This window comes from Notolepis coatsorum (assembly GCF_963971535.1).
Source record: "Notolepis coatsorum genome assembly, chromosome: 10".
Taxonomy (NCBI): Eukaryota; Metazoa; Chordata; class Actinopteri; order Aulopiformes; family Paralepididae; genus Notolepis; species Notolepis coatsorum.
Window position 1 is genome coordinate 52258470 of NC_140174.1, and position 27568 is coordinate 52286037.

At 43.5% G+C, this 27568-nt stretch overlaps 1 protein-coding gene across 1 annotated transcript in view; it reads left to right on the forward strand.

Annotated features, from left to right (window-relative positions):
- The window catches only part of dusp3a (dual specificity phosphatase 3a), a 68937-nt gene that overhangs the window by 20778 nt on the left and 20591 nt on the right, over window positions 1-27568 (forward strand). Inside the window, exon 2 of the mRNA XM_084323884.1 lies at window positions 20974-21206. Coding sequence (XP_084180010.1) covers window positions 20974-21206 — 233 coding nt within the window. The remainder of the gene's footprint in view (window positions 1-20973; window positions 21207-27568) is intronic.

Genomic DNA, 27568 nt, shown 5'->3' on the forward strand with positions numbered 1-27568 from the left:
TGCATTCAACCGTCTACTACTAGTAATAAATGTGTATATGCAAGTGCTTACTAGTATTCACACACGTTCAGATACGCATGCGTGTGCAAACACGTCAGTATACTCTCATACACACCGTACATTACGCACAATGAATGAATATACACAACCCACGTGGTTATGTGCATACGACGTGTCTGCGCACAAGTGTGCTAGTGTGCATACACACACACACACACACACCTGAGCATAAACACTCCAAAACGTCATATTCCTGTGGCGCACAGTATGTTCCTCTACTGCACACCCAGACATATTCATGCAAACATGCTTACAGTGCATAACGCACACGTTCTACACACATGAGTCATCAGCGTCGCAGGAGAAATATGACTGCAAGCTGGCTCCGTGAAGGCTATAACGTCACTATGGGATGATTGGGATGGGGAAAGAGTAGGATGTGTGTCTGTGCATGTGTGTGTGTGTGTGTGTGTGTGTGTGTGTGTGTGTGTGTGTGTGTGTGTGTGTGTGTGTGTGTGTGTGTGTGTGTGTGTGTGTGTGTGTGTGTGTGTGTGTGTGTGTGTGTGTGTGTGTGTGTGTGTGTGTGTGTGTGTGTGTGTGTGTGTGTGTGTGTGTGTGTGTGTGTGTGGTATAATGTGTCCTCATGTAAATATATCCCCCTCCCCTGTGTTCCCTTTACCTGTGCCCCCCCCCCCCTCTCTGTGGAATAATCACCCCCCTCCCCTGTGTCCCCAAACCTGTACCCCCTCCCCCCCATCTGACCTATCAAATGGGACCACACCCCCTCCTGTTAACTATATAGATCTCCTCTTGAGATCTATCCAGGGTTTCTTACCTGGGTAATTTCAGCTGATCACCTGGGGCGAGAGCCTCAGCCATTCTCTCTATGTATTCTATCTGTTTGGTTAATAAACCTTGTTATTATCCAAACCTCGGTTGACTGAGACATTCTTCATCAGGATATCCACAAATATCCCACAATTGGCGTCTACGAACTTGTGACGGACTTTTTGCGTCCTCCCGGCGTGCTGTATCATTCAACTATACAGAGAAAAGTGAGTATAATAGGATGGTCGACAAAATGTATGGAAAGGAATTGAAACCTTCCCGCTTTTCTCTGTGCCAGGTGAATATTACAGAATGTTGTCCAATATTGAGATCATGGCTGAGTAGAATAATGTGCATTAATATATCTGATCTGTATTGAGAATCGTTACCAGGGCGCGCGTGCACCTGGGTCCTTATCAGGAGGTTCTGAAAGGATGGGTTATATGTGCTAGTCCCAAAAAGTTTAGGCACAAAGGTTGAAGTGCTATTCCAGGTCGAGTCGGAGCCGACCAAAAGTTAAGGCACACAATACAGGTTGTTGGATTGCTACCCCAAGTCTAATTCAGACTAAAAAATAGGCAACAAGGCAAGAAACGTGGGCTTATTAGATGTGATATCCTTGAAAACGCTACTCTGTTAAAAAACGTTCTGTGATTCCTTTGCAAAGAGGCGGGAAGTAGGACCGAGAAGCTGATAGAATCATAATTAGAAATTACCAGAGTAGCGTCATAATATTCATTGTTTCAACCTCAAACTAAGCTCACAATCTTTTCCATTCCTGAAAACGATGTATTTTGGATTAAATTAACCAATTGATCAATACAGATAGCGGGAAGATGATCACGCGATGTCCTAGTTAGTACATGATTACGCGATGTCCCGGGAGTACGTAAATGTACATTAAACGGGACATCAATCGCGGAAAGTACATTAAACAGGACGTTAGTCGCGGGTTAAGAGGCCGAGAGTATGATTAAAAGGTATATATAATCTAATATATCGCTGGTAAATTTCGAAGTCAGGTTCGGTCGTTATGATTTTAATAACGATGTGTAGTTATATATCAAGGGTATGAATGCCTTGTCGCAACAGATGTTGGACGACTAAACGTACAGCGATCCAATACAGTCAGATATACACACACGTTAACTTATATGTATTATTGTTTGTTTGTCTGTTTAAGTCTCGTTTGTATGTGCACAAGTATTATAGGACCCGTCGCGTTGCTTTATTGAGTCAAGAACCGGCTGCGGATAGCGCGACGAGCATTGAGAGACGAGTTACCGTTATACAAAGAATAACATTGAAGTGCAGTTCACGAGAACAAACTAGGATAGTAATTTCCGGATTCCGCAGAACACCGACCCACGGGAACGGCCATTTGGGGAAGTATAGTTTTATCGTTTCAGTTTGTTTACGTTTCACATATGCACAGGCGCGTTCATTCGGTAACAAAACGCTGGTATAGGAATTCCAGGCTATTGAGAGCTCGTGGAAAAATACTGTATGAATTGCAAAGCGTTATTTCCGAGGCGAATGAGAACACACGAACATCGCATGGAGCAATGACGTGACGCTATGCGCGCCGTGAAGTTATTATTTTATATTAAACTATCCATAAGCGAACGTAAAGTGTAATGTACCCAAGGCCAAGGGTGCGTGAAATCCACGTGTAGTATATGTTTTATTTGTATATGTATGTGCGCGCTGCTATTGGAAAATGTTGAGTTGAGGTGGCGAGATGCGGGTTGCTGACGACACGTAACGGATCCAACCCAACACAACAGCTGTCCCCGGTGAGTATGAAAATCATAAATATAGATGCATTGATTGATTGAAAACTTTATTAACAGATTGCAGAATGGGTACAATACAGCACAGCTCAATACACAATTGTTAAGGGGATGCAGACCAGAGAGAGACTTTAGTCTTGTTTACATCAGGGTCCCCCATTTTCAATACCAGATTTGTTTACATCAGGGTCCCCCATTTTCAATTTATCAGAACATATTATGACATACATGACAGACAGATAGTCAGTACTGCTACATCTGTACATTTATGACATACCAGATTTGCAAATTCAGTACTTTTTGTGATACAAAAGGAGTCAAGAAAAGGGAGTCATTTGACGTAGAAACTGTACATATACACAACTATCAGTTAAAGCAAATTACAACTATCTCAGATCACTTGAGTGTTTATGTTGCTTTAATTTACACATTATAAGTCACATAAAGCTAATTACAATGTCTGTTTCAGAATTATAATACATCTGTGGGCGTACCTTGTAGTCCACATAAACAGCGTTAGATTAGACTTTATAAGCTTTCAATGTTGAAAAACTTGGGCACAAACAACATAGATCATGTTTAAAAGTAAGATGTTTAGGTTATATTCACTTGAGTTAATGTGTTTATCTAAAGAACCAATGAAAGATAACTAGCCCTTTCCATTGTAAGACATTTTAAACATGATTCAAAATGTGTGGGTCCACATTCATATGATGCTTGTGTACATATGCGATATGATTGATAAATGATAACACTATCATTACATCCAAGAACGGGATGGATGAGATCTAGCTAATGTTTGTTGAGCACACAGACAGTCAAAGAGGATTAAAATTAACATGTGTTTGTATTTACAGATCTGGCTCTGAGGCGAGATGCAAAACAGTGAATGACTACACCCAAATTGTATCACAAAAGACAGAAAATCCAACAATTTGCATGTCAACCGAGAGACAGTGCAGAGCTGAGAGACAATCGATTGACCATTTGGAACAAATCTACATCCAAATACCCACATGTAAATTCTTCAGAGTGGGCACTTGGGAGACAAAGCAATGCAAATGCCTACACTCGTGACCACAGACTTGATGAACTCACCTGGCGGTGGATGACAACAGAGAACCACTTAATTAACATGAATTAGACACCGGTGATGAATTTGCAGTTATGAAAATCTACCTAACTCCCATACTAACAATAACTAACCAGTCGTTTTCATCATCTCTTTTCAAAAGACACATGAATTAGAGAAGTGCCCGAGATGAAAGATTAATGATGAAAACAACTACTTACAATCCCCTCCTTCTATTCTCTGTTTATAACCAATAACATGCATGACTTTCCTTAGACTATTCTTTTAACAATTAATACTTTCCATGACTGCAAAATTATCAACCACCAAAATTGCAGCACAATTATCTAAATGTACAAGATATCAACAACATTGATCATGTAGCTGACACTTTTATCCAAAGCGACTCACAGGTTCTGTACGACAGGACATCAGGCAAGGCACACCTCTATCAGCTGAGTAACAATGGTCATCAAAGTGTTGAGTGCTACAGTGTAGGTTAGTTTATTAGGACAAATGCATGACAGTAAGGTTAATTAGGGTTAGATGACAAAACGAATGATTGTTATGCTATGATGAGCCACACTGAGATGTGAAGAACAACCGAGAAGTCATGGCGAGGTAAGTATCTTGAAGAAGCACACCATCGTACGCGGCCTGAGGTAAGATCAACTTCAATTTAAGACCCAATATGAAGACAAGGAGCTATTTTATCTGATTCAAGACTTTGGCCATTCATTTACAAATTTTATTTAAAGCCTAATGCTGTAAGATCTAGTTAGACACAAGATCTGATAAAATTGTAGTGAATGTGACCTTCTTGACGTAAGGAATCACTGCTAATGCAATTGGCTTGTATTTCCTATTGTCAATTAAGTGATTTTATTTACAATGAATTGAATTAATCCCAAAATGATTTTCCACTTTAGCAGAAAGGCGTTGAATCATTTATGTGAGGAGTTTTCTAAGGCAGTGTTTATCACCCTCAGATCACGAATTGATGAGAGGACAGGACGAGTGAGACGACGCGTGACCTGAACCACGAAGCTGCGGACACAACCAGAGGCGACGACAACAACCGTGGGAGAACCATCCAACCCAGCCCACAGACATCCCCAAGAAAGTGGAGCAGAGGACCACGAAGGAGACTGACCAAGGAGACACTGACGAAGAGGAGATCAACCTTTTGACGGCCTCCACCCCGGCACTGCATGACCACGACAGACCGAGATCAAGACGGAGTCTAACGTGGCTCTGTCGGACCACGGCGGGGAGCTGATCGTGGAGTCGGACAGCGGGATGGTGATCCACGAGACCCACGGCCTGGAGTGCAGCGAGTGCGGCGAGATCTTTGGCAGCATCGCCGACCTCCACCAGCACTTTGAGATCCACAAGGACATCAACCCGTACATCTGTGTCCACTGTGGCGAGAGCTTCGCCGTGGAGACCAGCCTCAAGCAGCACATGAAAATCCACACGAAAGGCGTACGCCCCCACCGGGGTCGAGATGGTCGGCAAGGGCGTCATCGACGCCTTCAACCTCAAGTCTCACCAGATGCCGGAGAAGCCCCATCAGTGCTCCGAGTGTAGCAAGAGCTTCGCGGCGGCCATCTCTCTCAGAGAACACATGAAGATGCACTCGGATGACAAGCCGTACAAGTGCACCCAGTGTAGGAAGAGCTTTGTACGCAGGAGGCATCTGAAGAAGCACCAGGAGCTCCACACACGCGAGAAGCCGTACACCTGTGGCCAGTGCAGTAAAGGCTTCACCACATCCTCCAACCTGAAGCAGCACCAGAAGACCCACGACGCGGGGGCCGGGGACAAGCCCCGTCGTAAAGGCTTCGCCACCGCGTCCAGCCCCAAGCAACACCAGAAGACCCACGCCGTGGGGGTAGTAGGGGACAAGCCCCATCGATGCACACAGTGCGCGAAGTGCTTTGCAACCGCGGCTAACTTGAAGGAGCACCAGAGGGGGGTCCACTCGGGAGAGAAGCCGTACAAATGCAACATGTGCCGGGAGAGTTTCGTTCGCAAGCGCCACCTGAAGAAGCAAACCCATCACCTGCAAACGGCAAGGTGGATTCCCATGACAAGATTGTCATCCGTGTGAGAGAGAGCGTCCTACTGACTAGCCACTACACCGGCGGGCCCTCGCCCTCCATCAAGTGGTACCGCAATGACGAGGAGAGGACAGCGAAACCAGCACAACACATTCAAAAACGCCCTGACCACCATGTCTCTGGGCCTGATGGGAGCCAAGCGTGAGCACAGTGGCGGATGTGTGGTGGTGATGGAGAGCAGCGCAGACAAGTGACCCTTGACAGGGAATGGACGGCGACCAGCCAATATTCCCGACTGCATCGTCAAGAAGAGACACATAGCAAATGAGACTGTCTTACTGCCACACGACAGGCTCACAGAAACATCAACTGAATGTACGATACGTTCAACACACAGCAGGTCACACAGAAGGACACATCCCCGACCGAGAACAGATGATCAACACTTCACAGCAACTGTCAGATTCACAAACAAGAACTGTAATTTTATAATGACAATGAGAAATGATCACAGAGTCACATTGCAAAATGGTATTGTTAAACAGGGCAGAACCAGTTGGATTGTTCCAAGACACCAAGTTTGTTTTGACCACAGAACAATGCATAACGATTATCATAATCACCTTTTATATTAACCACTAGGTTAACGGTTTTCAATTTTATTTTGACACATTAGCCACTAAGGTAATGTCTATTGTATGTATTTATTTAATTTTTATGTGTTACTGTTTGGCCCTGCCACACGACCGACAGAGAACACCTTGTCAACAACGACGCAACATCATTCAGATTAATACCTTCACAAGCAGGAAACTTTTCACACAATTGTATGTATCTGCAAAACGATGAACTAGGGATGTGATGAAAAGAAATCAATGAGAAAGCATTAACGATGGTTAGTAATAATGAGCTAAAATGTATTGCTGAAGGAAGAAGTGACCACATGATCACATTACATCACATTAGAATTACTTAGGTTACAAAATTGTATTGTCAGACAAGAAATAATCAGTTGTTTTATTCTCTCATAGAAGAGGACATGTAACGTTGTTTTGCACCTGTATGGTGAACCATTGATAGTATATGCACTAGAATTACATACAGAAGCGATGCATAAGACGTTTTATCTCCTCATTTATAGAGAAGAAATGGAGAAAATTGCCTGATTCTAAGTAAAGACCAACAAAGCTGAGGCAATCACAGATGAAAGTGACACTCAAACTCAGATTAAATACAACTGGATCCTAAGTAATTTCATCAAGAATCATCACAAAATGTGCAAAAATATATATATATATTTGTGAACAGTTTCCCATAAGCAATCATGTTAGTTTTATTAACCACCAGGTTAACGGTTGTTAAAATGTTTTTGTACACATTAGCCTTATGTGTAAATCCGATTCCTAATAATTATGAACACAATTTTGTTTTTTCACCCTGTGCACTCTGACCACACAGACAGTGCATGTATTTAATTGGTTTATTACGATGCCTGTATGCACAAACGATCACATTAGCTCCCCAGAGTCACGACATGAACGACTGAAGGTATGCCAAGATATTTGCACAGCGATAGCTTCTAATGATTATGTTAATTGTTGTTTGATATCAGAGATGAGGACCACTCATTGATATAGGTATTTTGAGCGATTAATAAAAGAAAAGGGTGATATCTATTCCCACATCTCTGATATCAAAATAACACAGTCCAGTCGATCATGTCATGAATCATGTATGTAAATAATTCTATTAATCATGTATGTAAATAAGTCTATTTTAAACTATTATCCCCACTTTTACCTGTTCCAAACAATCCTGGTATATTATACATTAATCTCACCCACATTATAAGAAAGAAAAGTGAGTATTGTGGTATAATGTGTCCTCATGTAAATATATCCCCCTCCCCTGTGTTCCCTTTACCTGTGCCCCCCCCCCTCTCTGTGGAATAATCACCCCCCTCCCCTGTGTCCCCAAACCTGTACCCCCTCCCCCCCATCTGACCTATCAAATGGGACCACACCCCCTCCTGTTAACTATATAGATCTCCTCTTGAGATCTATCCAGGGCTTCTTACCTGGGTAATTTCAGCTGATCACCTGGGGCGAGAGCCTCAGCCATTCTCTCTATGTATTCTATCTGTTTGGTTAATAAACCTTGTTATTATCCAAGCCTCGGTTGACTGAGACATTCTTCATCAGGATATCCACAAATATCCCACAGTGTGTGTGTGTGTGTGTGTGTGTGTGTGTGTGTGTGTGTGTGTGTGTGTGTCTGTTTATGCATGTGTGTGTGTGTGCGTTTGTGCTAGTCCCTATGTGTGCATGCATTGCACATGGTTGAGAAGGTTACTTTGAAAATGTAATCAATCAAAGATTACACAAGACTGGTTAGTACTACCAGTTACTCAATAACACAATCTTGTCCTGTACATCGTGTGTAGTTGATCCGGGTCCATGTGGAGCTCTGCGGAGCTCCATCACCTTTGAAGGAGCCTTGGCCCCTGCAGGCTGACATACAGACGGATGGGACGCCTTGACCCCCCTTCCCCTTGCCGTCGTAAAGCAAAATGGTGGCAGGCTTCATCTTTATTAGTCTATCCAGGGTCACCTATCCTCGCCTCGCCAGCATGATACCAACCTCAACGCACTGGGGAGCGCCATTATAAGACAGGGTTGGCAGGGCCTCTCAGGCATTTCACGCCTCTCGTAGTCAGAGCGCTGATATGAGACCAGTCATGGTGAGGTGTATTATGGTCGTATGACCAGAGCAATATGATCCTAGGTCTTTACTTACAGGTATGCTTCTGGTATTATCAAGAAAGTACCTTGCTATTACTCAGATATCTTGTTTTAATAGTACATTTAAAGTACACACAGTGGCTCAGGAGGTAGAGCGGTCGCCTGGCAATTGGAAGGTTCTCGCTTCGATTCCTGCTCCTCCCGGCAGTGTGTCGAAGTGTCCTTGAGCAAGACACTTAACCCAAAACTGCTCCCGATGAGCAGGTTGGCACCTTGCATGGTTTCTTCCGCCACTGTGGTGTGTGATTGAATGGGTGAATGTGAGGCACATGTTGGCGCTTTGGATAAAAAGCTCTATATAATGCAGATGCTGTCTTTGCTTTATCATTTGGGGGGGGGGGGGGGGGGGGGCACATGTGAGGCGCTTTGGATAAAAAGCTCTATATAATGCAGATGCTGTCTTTGCTTTATCATTGGGGGGGGGGGGGGGGGGGGGGGGGGGGGGAATAGGCAGCCCTCTGTTTTTAGGGGCAACACACCAAAAGACAAGTTGAGAACCACAGATACAGTATAGTAGATGTATATAGTAGATTTGAGAGGCAGGGATGGGGTGGAGGAGGAGGAGAGAGAGAGAGAGATTTATTGTAGAGTTGAGTAGATGAAGATGGAGGAGGTGGAGCTGGGTATCTAAAGAAGGATGGAGCTCTTAAGCCATCTCTATCTCGCTTTCCCTCTCACTTGCTCTCTGTTGGTGTCTTTCTTTTTCTTACCTAAAATATATGTTCTCTCTTTTTACATCTCTTGTTCTCCCTCTGTCACATTCTCTCTATCCTGTCTGCTTTGTGCCTCTCTATCCAACTCTTTTCTCCTCCTTCTCTCTTATTTTCTGTCTTCTCCTTCTCTCCCTTCCATTCCTTCCGCCTGGATGCAGTGTTTCCAGTGGAAAAAAATTCAACAGCGATGCTGTGCTGCGCGCACTCTGCCGGAATCCATATTTGTGCGTGCGCACGTGCCGCCGGAATCCATATTAGCGCACGCTGCCGGAGAAATAACTCAAAACGACCTTAGAATTGTTCGAGATAGGTTATTCATGTTCATGGAGTCATGTGCGTGTGAATTTGCTATGTTTTTGGTGTGTCCGCTGACACTAGAAGTGCTCTGGAGGCCCAGGCAGGTATACGCTGCATATTTGTACACTGCAAAAATAATGTATCTTATCAAGTGAACATATCTTGTATTTGGTATAATAAGTCTATATTGAGTAGAATTATCTTGAATTATCTTATTCCACAGATAATTTAGCTTATTTCTTTCTTGATTTTGGTCAATTTAATCTTGTTTTAAGAAAATGTTAATCTTGTTTTCTTAAAACAAGATTAAATTGACCAAAATCAGAAAAAAGCTAAATTATCTGCCAGTGGAATAAGATAATTCAAGATAATTTTACTCAATATAGACTTATTATACCAAATACAAGATATGTTCACTTGATAAGATAATTCCTTTTGCAGTGTAGTTGTAATCAAAGTAAATGTCAAGATTAATGACATGCCTCAACACTATTTGTATTGAACATAGATATAGATGATTTAATAGATTATATAAATACTAACATACTAACTGTCTAACATACACAAATCATAACACTACAACAGCACTTTACACCTAAGAAGTCTCAGTGGCATAGGCTACATTCTGCCTTAGGCTTAGAGCATTTCATTTCCCCTCATTTATCAACAATTCTTAGAAAGTGTTCTATCTTTGTTCTTAAGCACATAATTTAGAATGTGTGTACGCACAAAAAAAACTGGATTTATCACACGTGCGTACACAGGTCGTACGCACACCTGTCTTGATAAATATCACTTTGATCCTACGCTGCAGCTCGTGCACGGTTTTACGTATTTGCATATAGCACCGCCCGTAATTAACCATATACGGTAATGGAACACCCCCATGAAATGTTGAAAAGTGGACTAAGCCGAGGGAAGCGTGTTATGGAGAAATACGCAGGCTGACAGACATGTATACGTACGGTGATGTTGGATCTGATATCTATTAACTTAAAGACCATATTAACTAATAAAGACTGTGCTGGAATATGACTGCCTTTTTCCGTTTTGTTCGATTAATACCCAGGGATTAAACTTCTCCTCAATTTTATTCCAAATCGCGACGGATTTTCCGTAAATCTTCTACCTGCTGCATATGATTTGTAGATGCATACAATCTATTTTGATGTCGGTATTGGGTAGCCTATATAAACAATAATACGAGAGCATATACAAGAACAATGAATCTCACTGCCATGTATTGTAGCCTATACGCAATGTGTAGCCTGCCTATATGTGATCAATACAAACTTGCACTTGAATTCCATCATGTCTGTGTGCGGGAGCTCACAAGGCTGTTGTCACAATGTAAATAAGAACGTGCACTGAAAAGTTACAGTATGTAGTTGGTTGATTATTTGCATGACAGTCAGTAAACCCTTGCAAAAAGTATCAGTTTTATTTAATGAATTGAAAACATGCAGCATGCCTTTCCTCCCGGCAGCGACGACATTAAATGAATAAATTGTATCAGGCAAATGCCCATCACTGAGTGGAATCCCTTTCTATTCACATAACTGCATTTGTGATGGAGCTTTGACAGCTACATGGGTGGTACAGTAACAGTCTATTCATCTATTGCTCGATCCATCTACAATATCACAATGGACCGTGCCATGTATAGCCTGCCTATGTGATCAAAAAAAACTTGAACTTGAATCCCATAATCATATTTATATGTTGTGACTGTCCACTATGTTTATTACTTTGTTATTCCCCCCCTATCTATGTAAAGCGACATTGGGTCTCTTGAAAGGCACTATATAAAATGAAGCTATTATTATTATTATTATTGTTGTTATTATTATTATTATCACGTCTGTGCGCGGAGCTCACAGAAAGAAAAAAAATACTGTCTTTTACTTTTAGTCTCAGTGAAGTTTCAACGGAGGTATCTATTCTAACCAACAAATTGAAGTAGAAAGCATTTCGTTGTGGCTAATCTTATTTGGAAACATGACACAAAATAATAGTATGTCGCTTTTTATTTGAAACAATATTTAATCGCGTTTGGAGGTGGGTGTTCTGCGTCTGCCCCCCCCCATGCCAAACAAGCAGGCCAACCTGTTGTTCGCGCGTGAGCCCGTTATAATTACACTACTGTCGCTATTTTACAATGAACTATAATGAATTACGGATCATACAGAAGTTGAACACGCCAGTGTTGGAAGTAATGCACGGAAGCTTATTTCCGCGTTGCAGACATGCAGGCTTCATATTCTACCACCGGGCGTCAGCTACGCATGCTCCGAGCTGTGCTTAGATATACGCACAAAGTCAAGCACAAGTTCAATTTGATAAGTCTCACACTTTGCTTAGAAATGATCGTACGCAGGTGTTACGCACATATCTGTGCGTACGCAACGTTGATAAATGAGGGCCCTGGGCTTTTGAAAGAAAAGCTCCATGGGCCCTCATTTATCAATGTTGTGTACGCACAGATATGTGCGTAACCCGTGCGTACAATAATTTCTAAGCAAAGTGTGGGACTTATCAATTTGAACGTGTGCTTGACTTTGTGCGTATATATACGCACAGCTCCGACGTGCGTACCTGGCGCCCAGCGGTAGAATATGGAGACTGCAGACACGGAAATAAGCTTTCGTGCATTACTTCCAACACTGGCACGTGTTCTGTATGAACCGTAATTCATTATAGTTAATTGTAAAATAGCGACAGTAGTGTAATTATAACGTGCACTGCTCACACTCGAACAAGAGGTTGGCCTGCTTGTTTGGCACGGGGGGGCAGACGCAGAACACCCACCTCCAAACGCGATTAAATATTGTTTAAAATAAAAAGCTAAATACTATTATTTTGTGTGTTTCCAAATAAGATTGGTCACAACGAAATGCTTTCTACTTCAATTTGTTGGTTAGAATAGATGACCTCCGTTGAAACGTCACTGAGACTAAAAGACAGTCTCCCGCACAGACATGATAATAATAATAATAATAATAATAATAATAATAATAATAATAATAATAATAATAATAATAATAATAATAATAATAATAATAATAATAATAATAATAATAATAATAATAGCTTCATTTTATATAGCGCCTTTCAAGAGACCCAATGTCGCTTTACATAGGGGGGAAAATAACAAAGTAACAAACATAGTGGACAGACACAACATATAAATATGATGATGGGATTCAAGTTCGCGTTTTTATTTATCACATAGGCAGGCTATACATGGCGTAGGCTTCATGGCAGTGAGATTCATTGTTCTTGTATGCTCTCGTATTATTGTTATAGTATATGCTATTGTCAAGAAGGAAGTACATTATTTTCAATCGTGGCTTTAATTCGTATAGCCGAGAAGCAGTCTCCTATCAGCTTCATTAATCCCGACCCATCTCAGCCACAGCGCATAACTGAGACCGGCTATGGAAACAAATCATAAATAGACTACTGTAAATAAAATAGCCTATAACATTATAAAGGATAGGCTATAGCAGGGGTTCCCTTTCTTCCCTGAGCCCCGCGATTCCCTGGAGACATAATGAATATGATATAGGCTATACATGGGTCCGTCAGCGAGGAGATTTAGCCATTTGAGAATAGGCTATTATGGCCAAACGAGGGCCTATAGCCTATAAATATTATTAAATGTTTTCATAAGCGTAAAGGAACACCACAGCCCACTGGGAGGGGGGGGGGGGGGGGGGTAGGGTACCGTTTAGGCGTTTACCTCCACCGTCTGTTCTCTCCCCTCCAGGTAGGATTGCATCCAGCTCACTGATAAACTATCAAAACCAATTGTTTTTAGCTTGTCAATCAGAATGGAGTGATTGACAGTGTCGAAGGCCTTTTGTAGGTCCAGCATGACCATGCCGCAGTATTTGCCCGCGTCCACCTCTTGTTTGATGTGGTCGTTCAAATAGAGAAGGCATGTGTCAGTGGAGTGGGATGTTCTGAAGCCAGATTGGAATTCGTAGATTCGATTTTTTTCCGCAAGGTACTTTTCGACCTGTTCGTATACTATTTTTTCCATGACTTTCGAGATGGAGGTAAGAATAGAAACAGGGCGGTAGTTACCTGGGTCTAATTTGCTGCCCTTTTTGTGCAGGGGGGTTACTCTCGCAATTCTTTGGGTACGTGTCCCTGTTTTATGGAGAGGTGTGTGATGACTGGGGTGATGGCGGCTGCTGAGTCTCTGAGGAATTTGGAGGGGATATTGTCATGGCCAGTGGCCTTGTTTGGTTGGAGGGCGCTCAGTTTTTTGAGTACATCAGCTGTTTCAAGTTTGAAGTCGTCTTTAATAATAGTAATAATAATTCATTTATTTTGTATAGCGCTTTTCAAAGACCCAAAGTCGCTGACAATAGGCAAAAAAGAAACAAAGAAAACAAAGAAACATAGAACCACAGGGAAACGGAGGACAATAGGAATACACAGGAACATAAAACCACAAGTAACGGATAGCAAGTACGGGAGTGAGTAGGAGAGACAGTCGGGAGGAGAGTAAGGGAAAACCAAGGGGGGGTGGTGGGGGGGGGGGGGGGGGGGCAGGAGACGAGAGAACGTGGGGCAGGGGGAAATGGTGGCGAGTTGGAGGGTGGTTATGGCTTTGGGTTATGGTCTTGACTCTTTGCGGACCCCTAGTTTTTTGTGTGTGTTCTACCCCAAAATGCCCTGAGTGGGAGGGTAGTTTATTAACCAGTGTTGTGGCTATGTTTGTAAAGAATATGTTTAGGTATTGGCCACATCCAGTTTGTCTGTGATGAGAGTGTTTTCTGGCTTTATGTTTATGTTTGTAAATCTGGTTTTAAGCTTTTTGCTGCAGCCTAGTTTGTTGTTGAGTAATTTCCAAAGTTTGCGGGGTTTGTTTGTGTTTTCCTCTGTTTTGTTTTGAATTCTTTTTGCGGTTTTTATCATGGTGTTTACGTCATTTCTTCGTCTGTTTCTTTGAATTTTTTGTTCAACCACGTGAGCTTGGAGTTCACTGTTTGAGCTTTTGGTAAGATTTGTCTGACTTTTATCAAGTTCCGAGCATTTTTTGTCTCTGCTTTTCATTGCGGTCAGTATTTCAGTGTGCATCCATGGCTCAGCGCGGTTTTTAACCCTGGTGGTTCTTAGGGGTGCCATGTTGTTAAGTATTGTTGTGAATTTGGTTTTGAATCCAAGCCATGTTTCTTCAACTAGTGTACCACTGAGCTCATCTGACCAGTCCATGCTCTCCAGTTCTAGGTTAAAGGCCTCACTAGAGTAGGTTTTGAGGTCCCTAGATGTGACTGTTTTGTGACAGCCGGCCTTTTGTTTTAGCTTTTTGCGGGTACAGAATATCATGTAATGATCACTTAACCCGCAATGATCACTTAACCCGCATGCTATCACCCCTTTGTTGGAGATCATGGACTTGTCAGAGGTCAGAATTAGATCAATGGTAGTTTGTGTTGAATCACATATTCTTGTGGGTTGAGTGATTAGCTGGATGAAACCGTGCAGATCACAAAACCTACCGAAGGCCTTGAAGACGGGTGCTTCTTTACGACGTAGTAACTGTCGACCCTGGTTTTGGTCTCTCTCTCCCAAATACTTAGCTAACTTAACAGTATAAACCAGGGATGCCCCGATCGATCGGCCACCGATCGTTATCGGCCGATAATCAGTATAAATATGCGATCGGGGAATTCCGATAATTAGTCATATTCGCCGATCGCGGAAACTGATCAAGTGGATATCTCACTCGCTTGTCTCAGACGCACAGGACCTGCAAACTGCTCCTCCTCCCTAGCCCCGCCCGTACCCGTGTAGAGTTTGTAAACACAGAGGAGGCGGACCTCCTCTGCTGAGTCTAGATAGTGCATTCGACCTGAGCTAACGTTAGCTACCTAGCTATCGTTACTGTTTAAACAAAATTACCCAGTCAACTATTCACTTTTAGTAGGCATTGTCTAACGGTATTTAGCCGGCTAGCTACTGATAGCTCCGGATATCAACAAATGCCCCAGGAAGTCTAGTAGCCCATGTTGATATCTCCGTTAGCTTGCGTTAGCTTGCGTTAGCTGGCGTTATTTCACGGTTCAAAACGAAATGTCCGATTGAACTAAATAGTTGTCTTAACGTCATCTAGCCGGCTAGCAGTAGCTACAGATAGCTCCTGATATCAATGTCTTATAACATTGATTGAATGCGTATTCGAGCTGAGGGCTTGCTGAATGTGAAATGACCAAAGCATAACGTTACCAATAGGGTCCCGCTGCAGCGCCGGAGAATCCTTTTTGGAGCTAGGGCTACTAGAGTACACACAGACAGTGGAGCTGTTTGCAGATAGCGAGCATTTTGACTTGTTGCGTGGTGGCGATGTCTCGCAGATAATACAAGTACAAGTCTAATTATATAATATATATATTTTATAAAAAAAAAAAAAAAAAAAATTATATAAAATAATTTTTAATTTCTTTTTAATCAAAAACTATCGGTATCGGATCGGTATCGGCCCATATGGCTCACGACGATCGGTGATCGGTATCGGTGGCAAAAAACGTGATCGGGGCATCCCTAGTATAAACAAACACGGTTCAGAATATCAGTATCTCAAGTGTGCTCTGGGTACCCTGTGTTGACGTTGTGTGGACGTGTGAGTGTGATTGATGTTGATGTCAAGCTAATGCTTGTCGGACGCCACTAGGGGGCAGAGCGGCTGTGTGTGAGTAAATGAATACATTTAAGTTAAAAAAGAAAAGAAAAAAAAAATCTTACATGGATTCTTTGTGACATATATGTTGACAAAGGTGTAAAAACGCTATGGTATTGTAAAGTCGATGACAATACAATTGTAGAGCAGGCCAGGCGTATATATCCCTCTCATTGCTACTATGGCACATCCACTCTAGTCATTCTAGCTTTGTGGTCACAGCGCTCTGGGCAGCCGCCAAGGTCTCACTGGTATGTCTGCTCTGCTCCAGCCTAGAGCACTGTGTTGTTCCCCCCCTGGGGGACCTGCTAACACGGGCAGACCACTTCACCATCTAAACCATGTATTCCTTTCAAGCTCCAGGCAGCCATGGGCTGAGCAAGGCAGGCCAGACAGTGCAGTTCGGCAGGGTCAAGTAACGGTGATCTGATGGGCTTTAAGAAGGTTGCATTGAGGGGTTAACAGAACCTATGGCATTTAGTTGTTACTTAGAGTCACGTTGTAACTAGTCTTGCGTAGCCATACATCTCTCCGCACTACGTTACACTATGCTAGCGCAGTGTCAGCGCTGGAGAGAGGTCTGGCGGAACCCATTATCATTCTCATAGGGGGGGGGGGGGGGGAAACATTCTTGTTTGTATTTATTTAAACCATTAAACCAATTGTAACCTTCCTGGGTGGTGCTGGTGCTAAGCCCAGGATGCAGTGATGGTGCCCTTGCAAAATAGTGTAATAGCGAAAGGGGGGGGATTCCAACTCAGTCTATATCCTGTGAGTTAGACTATGTTGTAACTTATCTTCGTGGTGCAACCACTTTGATTGCATGTTAAGTATTTATGTTACTGACATTCTGAGCCTCTACATTAGTTAAGTATTTAAGTCACTGACATTCTGAGTCTTGTTTCGCTATTGGCTATTTGGTGATTTGGAGGAGAGAGAAGCCAGTTCAGTCTACATGAGAAATGCTTCGCCTCTATGTGTGTCCTAGTTATTTTATGGCCACATCAGGCTGATGCTATACAAGCACGTGGGTGCCGTTTGTCACTGATTGTCCCAAAAGGGTGACTACATCATTCTTGGAGGACGACATGTTTATTGTGTCCTTGTTTTTTATGGTAGTGTCTAGATCCCATCGCCTGAAAGGACATTGGATCATAATTCTCCCATAAAAACCTATCCCTTGATTGATTGATTGATTGAAAAGTTTATTAACAGATTGCAGAATGGGTACAGTACAGTACATCTCAATACATACAATTGTTAAGGGGATGCAGACCAGAGAAAGACTTTCGTCTTGTTTCCACCAGGGTCCCCCATTTTCAATTCATCATAACATATATGACATACATGACATACAGATAGACAGTACTGCTACATCTATACATTTATGACATATCAGATTTGCAAATGCAGTACTGTTTGTGATACAAAAGTGTCCAGAAAAGGAGTGTATATACATTTGGCGTAGAAACTGTACATTGGAGGAGGTTGGTGGGGTGGGGTTGGGTGGGTTGGGTGAGGGCTGTACATTGGAGGTGGGGGGGGGGGGGGGGGGGGGGGGGGGTTGGGTAGGGGACACATACACATTTTACACTGTACATTGGAATGTTGACAAAGCCTTACTTGGTCATTTACTGTACAACTAGGTTAGGACATTTGTAGGGGCCAGTTTCGAATTGCAGTCTCACGTAGGTGTTTTTTGAGAGTGTTTTTGAAGGTGGGTAGTGATTCACATTCCTTTACAGCTTTAGGCAGGGCGTTCCACATTGATGTGGCATAATTGCGAAACGTGTTTAGTCCCTTGTTTGAGCCGAATCTGGGTTTTACATGATTTGTGGAGCTCCCTCTGGTGTTGTGATCGTGGTATTCACTGACCTTTGGGAAGTATTTTGACATGTACATGGGTACCTTGGTCGCGTAGTGTATCTTGTAGACCAGGCCCATTGCAAGTTGCTGTACTCTGTCGTCTACTCTAAGCCATCCTAGGTTGTCAAAGTGGGCAGGGGTGAGGTGGGTTCTAGGAGTCAGGTCAAGTAGTAGTCTGACTAGCTTGTTTTGAGATGTTTGTAATTTGTTTTTTAGTGCCTTTGAGGTGCTTTGGTACCATGAGGTGCAAGCATAGTCGTAGTACCCTTGAATGAGTGCTCCTGCTAGAGTCTTCAGGGTATTCTTGTTTACCAGAGAGGAGATCCGGTACAAGAATCGCGTTCGTTGGTTGACTTTTTTTATTACATTGGATGCCATTTTGTCACAGGAAAGATTAGCCTCTAGGATGGAACCCAGGTAGGTAATTTCATCTTTCCTTGTGACAATATTGTCACCCACTGTAACCGAGAAGCCGTCAGTCTTGCTGAGTTTGTTATTTGAACCGAAGAGAATGGACTCTGTTTTGCCCATGTGTAATGATAGTTTGTTGTCGGCGAGCCATATGCAGATTTTGCCTAGTTCCGAGCTGAGGGCTTTTTCAACCTGTAACTTGTTCTTGTCAGAGACCAGCAGGGCTGAGTCGTCCGCAAACAGGAACAAGTTGCAGTCACAAGCTGACGACATGTCATTTGCATAAATTAGGAATAGTAGCGGTCCTAGTATGCTTCCTTGTGGAACACCACAGCTCACTGTGAGGGGGGGGGATAGGGTACCGTTTACTTCCACCATCTGTTCCCTCCCCTCCAGGTAGGATTGTATCCAGCTCACTGATAAACTATCAAAACCAATTGCTTTTAGCTTGTCAATCAGAATGGTGTGATTGACAGTGTCGAAGGCCTTTTGTAGGTCCAGCATGACCATGCCGCAGTATTTGCCCGCGTCCACCTCTTGTTTGATGTGGTCGTTCAAGTAGAGAAGGCATGTGTCAGTGGAGTGGGATGTTCTGAAGCCAGATTGGAATTCGTAGATTAGATTTTTTTCCGCGAGGTATTTTTCGATCTGTTCGTATACTATTTTTTCTATGACTTTCGAGATGGATGTAAGGATAGAAACAGGGCGGTAGTTACCCGGGTCTAATTTGCTGCCCTTTTTGTGCAGGGGTGTTACTCTCGCAATTTTGAAGTCCTTGGGGACGTGTCCCTGTTTTATGGAGAGGTTTATTATGTGTGTGATGACTGGGGTGATGGCTGCTGCTGAGTCTCTGAGGAATTTGGAGGGGATGTTGTCATGGCCAGTGGCCTTGTTTGGTTGGAGGGCGCTCAGTTTTTTGAGTACCTCATCTGTAGTTACTATTTCCAGTTTGAAGTCGTCTTTGTGGACGCCTAGGTTCATGTAGTATGCTACTATGTGTTCTACCCCATACTGCCCTGAGTGGGAGGGTAGTTTGTTTACCAGTGTTGTGGCTATGTTTGTGAAGAAAGTGTTTAAGTAATTGGCTACATCCAGCTTGTCTGTGATGAGCGTGTTGTCCGTCTTTATGTTTATGTTTGAGAACCTGGTTTTGAGTTTTTTACTGCAGCCTAGTTGATTGTTGAGTAATTTCCAAAGTTCACGTGGTTTATTTTTGTTTTCCTTATCTTAACCCTAACCATAACCTTAACCATTCCAACTACCTACATGTTTAAAATGCCTTCAAAAGCGCCCTGCCTAGCGATGGGATCTAGACACTACCTTGTTACCTGGTATTCTAGGCATCCCCTAATACAGTGTTTCTCAACGTGTGGGGCGTGACAGGCATGACAGGGGGGCCTTGAGATTTTATAAATAAAAAAAAATATTTATTTTTTTATTCTTTTTGGATTACAGAACATTTTCACTAAAGTGCTATCTGTTGCAGCTGCACTGTTCTCCATGAAAATACCATATTTGGATAAGTTTGACCATTTCTCAAAATCTGAAAATCATTATTTAATAAAACACAGAAAAGGATCACCAAGTTACTCTGGATAAAAAAAACTTTACAGACAACATTGAAGACAAAGCACAGGTCTAAGCTCAACATTGAGCATGACTTGAGACTGAGTGGCAGTATCAAGCCTGCAACCTCGTTTTGAAAAGATGTGCAGTGCAAAACAGGCTCATTGCAGCCACTAATGCTGTGATGACTCACATAATTTACTTACATGTTCTCTTTTTTTGCACAAATTGCAAAGTTCTTTCACAAGTTTTTTCACAAGTTCTTCACAAAGTTTTCTATCTATTTTCTTTTTAAAAGCAGTGTCCTTGAATTATATTGCAATGTTACAAGATGTCTCTATTTTTGAAAAAGCAGTCTTGAGTGTCCATTGGATTGTATTGCAATGTTACAAGATGTCTATTTTTGAAATAGCAGTCTTGAGTGTCCATTGAATTGTATTGCAATGTTACAAGATGTCTCTATTTTTGAAAAAGCAGTCTTGAGTGTCCATTGAATTGTATTGCAATGTTACAAGATGTCTATATAAAAAAAAAAAAAAAAAAGCAGTCTTGACTCTTGAGTGTCCATTGGATTGGATTGCAATGTTACAAGATGTCTGTATTTTTGAAAAATCACAGTCTTTGAGTGTATTGGACAGTATTGTTATGTTGTTGCACAATTGCACAGTTGTAAAGTGGTTGCACAATTTGAAAGGTCACGATATTGGTGTTATTTCAATACATTTTATCATGGCCCATTTCATGACTATTTCGTTGGGGGGCGGGGCGGGGGGGGGGGCCCAAAATATTTTGGTCCGCCAAGGGGGGGCCTGACAGAAAAAGTTTGAGAAGCACTGCCCTAATATAACTTATCTCCCCCCCCCCCCCTCCAGGTTCGTAGCTCAGAATGTGATGCGTCTGCAGAAACTGGGAGTGACGCACATCCTCAACGTGGCGGAGGGCAACTCCTTCATGCACGTCAACACCAACACAGAGTTCTACTCCGGCACTAGCATCACGTACCATGGCATCAAGGCCAACGACACAGTGCAGTTCAACATCAGCTCCCACTTTGAGGAGGGGGCCGACTTCATCGACCAGGCCCTGGCACACAATAATGGGAAAGGTGAGTTTTTTTTTCTTGTGCCATTGAAGTGGTTTTAGCTGGTAAAGCGTATCCTTCAGCTACTCAATGGGAACATGAGTAGAAGAACAGTAGAGGCTCTGAGGGATTGTGCTGTATTGTATTGTTTTTTCATATTGTAAGATCCTGATCAAACTGGCCAGTATCACGTCTTCGTCTGTTTGGCCCTCTATCCAATTCCTCTGCGTTGTGTACTTTTAATGGTCCTGACGTCTACGACACTGGCTGATAAGATCCTTATCTCCCCCGTTAGTGCAATCCATAAACCATACTAATTCTCCACCTCCGTAAGAATTCGACACTTCGACACTGTGAAATACCTTATGAGGAAAAGCGTTGTTTTATTGCTATAAACAGAACCTCATAATCAGATGTTATCAGATGTTATCAAATTGTATCGTCCTTGAAGAGTCTATTCTAATGATCTTTCGGTGTGTCCGTCTATCGTCCTTTTGTTATTCAGTCCAATAGTGGTCAGGCCTGTTCGTTAGCCGAGACCATCCTCGTGGTAGCCGAAGCTAATGCTGATGTGGCATTCTTCCTCCCCCCCCCCCCCCCTCTCAATGAGAGGAGAGAGTGTCTTCGTGTGATCTCAGTCCTACTCGCTCTTGGTCAGATTCTAGTCTGCCCTACCCGGAACCACTGTCAGCTTTATAGGATCTTCGTCATAACTATGATAGCCCACCCCTTTCTGGTTGTCATGTGCCGCGTTGTCATGACAACTGCTAACCTTTCACACATTAAAATGCAGTTTCTACTGTTTCATTAAAATAAACCGCTCTCCCTCGCTCTGGGAGACACTTGCTATCAGTGTTATGTCTCCGAGGAATTAAAAACAAACCCCCTCGCTGGCAGTGTGCTGTGACACCGCTTCTTCTCCACCGTCAATATCATCCCGTGATGATAATGATATTACCCTCTTAAAGCAGTTTATAAACCAAATATACATTGAAAAAACCACCATTTTCTCTCAATCCCCCCTTGATTCTTATCACCCCTTCAGAATCATAAATCATTATTTGGGTTTTTAATTAATTATGCCAAAAATAGACTGTGGTTGAAGCAAACCAACCTCATCTCTCGTGCACAAGAAATGAAGACGGCCCACGGTCAACCCAGTGATCTTGCTGCCTGATGTCTGTTTGCGCCCCCCTTCGTGCACAAAGGGAACCGAAACCGACCACCAACACCAACAACATCCAACGACTCATAACAATTAGAGCTCCTCTGTCTGCTCCCAATAATTCTATCCTGTTGTTTTACTGTTTTCCCTCTTATCTACCTTCTATATATATATATCCTTCTATACATATATCTTCTATATGAATCCTCCATTTATATCTCATACTCCTAATCAATGAACACAGGACTTCTCGCTGTTGTCTCGTCTCTCGTTCTCCTGATTGACTCTGAAAGGAAGTCCCTGCTTGTCCATGATTCACCGCCCGTGCTCTGTTGTTTCAAAGCGCTCTCTAAACAGCGTCTCCGCAGGGAAGCCCCCTCCGATGTCCGCCTCGTTCTCCCCTGGGCAACACCGCCTGCGACCGCTGGACTCCGCCCCGTCGGCCGTCTCCGCCCCGTTGGCCGTATCCGCCCCGTCGGTCATCTTGGTTGAGGCTCATCTCCACCGCCGTCGGCCTTCTCCAGACTCTGAAAGCAGAAACACCACGCCGGCAGTTTTTCTGTACACTCGACCCGGTGCTTTCTATTAGTCTACCGTGGCTTTGGGCCTGCAGCTCGTTCCATGGAGTTATCTCCAGTTCTCTATATATTTTTCCTCTGCAAGCCCCGGCCATGGCCACGCCCTTTCAGACTGTTGGACGGTGTGAGTGTCCTACAGCCCATGGCGCTATTTGTTCTCTATTAGTCCCCCCACCTTCTCAACACCCATATCTAATCCTACAGGGCTGTTCCCTGTTTTGTTGTCTTCCGGCGTGACACCAGCAGCTAAACGATACCCACTCGGCGCTCTATGTTCGTCCCACGGGTGACCCCCAGCGCGCGCCAGTTCTTTCTGGTGACGTGTCCCCTCAAGACTCTGCCTATTTATTAGGTGTGAGAAGGCCCCACTGGAGATCGAACTCCCTCTTATTTCATAATTAAACTTATTTAATTAACCGCATCTCCTCTCTCTCTGCAATTCTTATTTAACCCATTCAATAATTACACTCTTTAATTAACCCGTATATCGATATTATTATTATGATAATAACATCCAACCGAGCATCGCTCTAACATACAACAGAGCAGGTTGGTTCCCTGCCCCTAACTCACATACACATACTCGTACTATTATCTAACATACAACAGAGCTGTCCGTTGCTCTACCCTACGGGGCTGTCTACCGTCGCCCTGGAGCTGTCACGTCGCTCTATACCCTACGGGGCTGTCTACCGTCGCCCTGGAGCTGTCACCGTCGCTCTATACCCTACGGGGCTGTCTACCGTCGCCCTGGAGCTGTCACCGTCGCTCTATACCCTACGGGGCTGTCTACCGTCGCCCTGGAGCTGTCACCGTCGCTCTATACCCTACGGGGCTGTCTACCGTCGCCCTGGAGCTGTCACCGTCGCTCTATACCCTACGGGGCTGTCTACCGTCGCCCTGGAGCTGTCACCGTCGCTCTATACCACACTTTGAGTTCCTTTACAAAGTTCTCACATACACCATCGTGTATACACACAAGCAGTTGGTAATTTTGAAAAAATTAAACTCCTTAATTAACTTAAACTCTAAATATTCCCCTATGGGTAATGGAAACTCCCCAGTACTACCCCCCCCCTCCGCAATTAAACTCCTTAATTGAATTAAACTCTAAATATTCCCCTATGGGTAATGGAAACTCCCCAGCACTACCCCCCCCCCCCCCCCTCCGCGACCTACTCCTCCTCCATTTGCCTGTATTATCCCACCGCCCCCCTAGATGGCGGCCAAAACTCAGTCTAGAGGATTGTAGGTGACGTGTCACTTCCTGATTCTAAACCCCTCGTGGCTCTGCGGCCATTTTGTCTGCTCAATTTTTCCCTTCTTTTTTTCCCACCGTCCCTTTAATGTCTCAAACATTCTCTCGCTACCGACCACACCCGTAACGTTTGTTCACTGCTCCCTTCACGTCACAGTCCCGCTTCCCGCTTTCTGCGTTTTGAACAGTAATCAAACTAAATACGATGTTGCCCCTTTAACTGAATGAACATCTCCCCTTTGCCTCCCTTCCCATCTCCTATACAGTGGCTTCTGTGCTCTGTAGATAAGACTCTCGATTTTCAAAACAAAAACCGGTGCCGCTCTGCTGTTATTCAAACACACTATTACAGCTGGCATTCTCTGTGTCAAACTAATTACGTTTACGGATACACTATTGTTCGTTTTCTTATTGGCTTGTTAAGTTGTTGAGACTCACTTTATCTTTTCACCGTCAGTTGTTCTGGTCCATGGCGCTGTTTATCTCTCCGGCCTTGCTCGGCTCGCTCGCTGGGTCCATGGCGCTGGCCTTGCTCGCTCGCTGGCTTGGCTCGCGTCCACGGCTACCCCTTCACGCCTCGGCACTGCACACAGTCTCTTCCTTTCAAGCAACTTCAAAGCAAGCAATAATCCGGGTCCAAACGGCATCAACTGTAAGATCCTGATCAAACTGGCCAGTATCACGTCTTCGTCTGTTTGGCCCTCCATCCAATTCCTCTGCGTTGTGTACTTTTAATGGTCCTGACGTCTACGACACTGGCTGATAAGATCCTTATCTCCCCCGTTAGTGCAATCCATAAACCATACTAATTCTCCACCTCTGTAAGAATTCGACACTTCGACACCGTGAAATACCTTATGAGGAAAAGCGTTGTTTTATTGCTATAAACAGAACCTCATAATCAGATGTTATCAAATTGTATCGTCCTTGAAGAGTCTATTCTAATGATCTTTCGGTGTGTCCGTCTATCGTCCTTTTGTTATTCAGTCCAATAGTGGTCAGGCCTGTTCGTTAGCCGAGACCATCCTCGTGGTAGCCGAAGCTAATGCTGATGTGGCATTCTTCCTCCCCCCCCCCCCCTCTCAATGAGAGGAGAGAGTGTCTTCGTGTGATCTCAGTCCTACTCGCTCTTGGTCAGATTCTAGTCTGCCCTACCCGGAACCACTGTCAGCTTTATAGGATCTTCGTCATAACTATGATAGCCCACCCCTTTCTGGTTGTCATGTGCCGCGTTGTCATGACAACTGCTAACCTTTCACACATTAAAATGCAGTTTCTACTGTTTCATTAAAATAAACCGCTCTCCCTCGCTCTGGGAGACACTTGCTATCAGTGTTATGTCTCAGAGGAATTAAAAACAAACCCCCTCGCTGGCAGTGTGCTGTGACACCGCTTCTTCTCCACCGTCAATATCATCCTGTGATGATAATGATATTACCCTCTTAAAGCAGTTTATAAACCAAATATACATTGAAAAAACCACCATTTTCTCTCAATATGATCTATTTTTTTTTTTACTATTCCTTTGGTGAGGCAAAAGCCAAGTTACACTCTGTTCTGTTCAGTTCTGTTCTACTCAGTTCAGTTCTGTTCAGTTATACTCTTTCTGTTCAGTTCTGCTCCACTCTGTTCTGTTCTGCTCTGTTCTGTTTGTGGTCTGTTCTCTTCTTTTCTCCATTCTGTTCCCAGCTGTTATTGCTCATAAGAACGGGCCTTAGAACCAAACAGGGATTGAGAACGTATGTCCAGAGTGACACATTTCAAGCCCCCTCTTAACCCATTCTCTGCCACCACTTTGATCATCCTAAACCATCCTCTGCCAGCGCCATTTGTCTATGGAGATGTTCACCTTCTTTGCAGTGCTATAACTTTTTAAATTGTATTGCTAAATTGACATTACTATGGCCCATTCAACATCAATTGTCTATCGTTCAGGATGTAGGAACGTTTTACTTTTTCATTCACACATTCATACTAAAATACCGTCTAGAGTATAAATATGTTTTGATCGTTTTCTGCAGTATTTCATAGAACGTGAGATATAGGCATAAATGCATATATTAGATTATCAAATGCAGTTTGATACCGATCCATGCTATATAAAAAATTTCAACTGTACATGGTCCTAAACGTCATGACTGATCATCTGCGGGTGAACGGAGGGGGGGGGGGGGGGTCGTTTATAATTCAATGACCGACGTTAAATGATTTATGTAGTATGGGTGATATATTGATCAGAGCAGTTTGTATAGAAAATTATAAAGAAAAACGCTGAAACTCACCCCAGTCTCCTCGCAGCATTGGGTGATGAGAGTGGAGCAAACAGATCCCAATTATGGGATGTTGATCGATGCAATCCATTTCCGGTTTGTATATTACTAATACACGTCCAAATCATGTTGATTATTGAGTTATGGCAAAGATCCATATCGACGGTGTCTGTATTGAGCCACGGGACGATAAATGAGTGGCTGGACGAAAATAGGGGACGGACCGAGCTCCAATGGGCACTTCCGGTTTGGCAACTCGCCAATCGGCCACCAGGTGGCGGTATTGAACCGTTGCAGAGTTGTGATGGCTCAGACAGCATCAGCCAAGACTCCGTGGGTGAAATATGAATACCATGACGAAAATATGAAATATTGATCTCAAACACGCCTGGCAGACAACGCATGGCGGAGAAACCTGCCTTAACACGTGATTGGCGGAGAATGGGTTAAGGTGGAAAAGAGCAAAGGAGAACACATTGGGCCTCATTCATGAAGTGATATAAGAACAGATTTAGTTCTTAACACTTTCTCTGCCAATAACGTCATACAACGGGTTTCAAGTTCATGCGAATTCTGCCAGATCACGGCGTACGACGTTATTCTGATCATATTTCATATTTTCGCCATGTTATTCATATTTCACTCACGGAGCCTTGTGGGATGCTGTGGGACTCGGCACAACTCTGCAACGCTTCAATACTGCCACCTGGTGGATGATCGGCGAGTTGCCAAACCAGAAGTGGACGGTTGGGTCTCGGTGCGTCTCTGAAATCCGTCCGGCCACTTGCTTATCGTTGCGGGACTCAAGACACACGTCCATGTGTAGCGATCGCTGCCATAACTCAATAATCGACATGATTTGGGCATGTATTAGTATTATACATACCGGAAATGGATCGCCTCGATCCCCATCACATAACTGGGATCTGTTTGCTCCAGTATCATCGCCCAACGATAAGAGGAGGCTGCCGTGAGTTTTAGTGTTTTTGTTTATTATTATCGATGCAAACTGCCCTGATCTATATATCACCCATACTACATAAATCATTTAACGACGATCACAGAATTATAAACGACCCCCCCCCCCCCCCCCTCCGTTCACCCGCGCATGATCA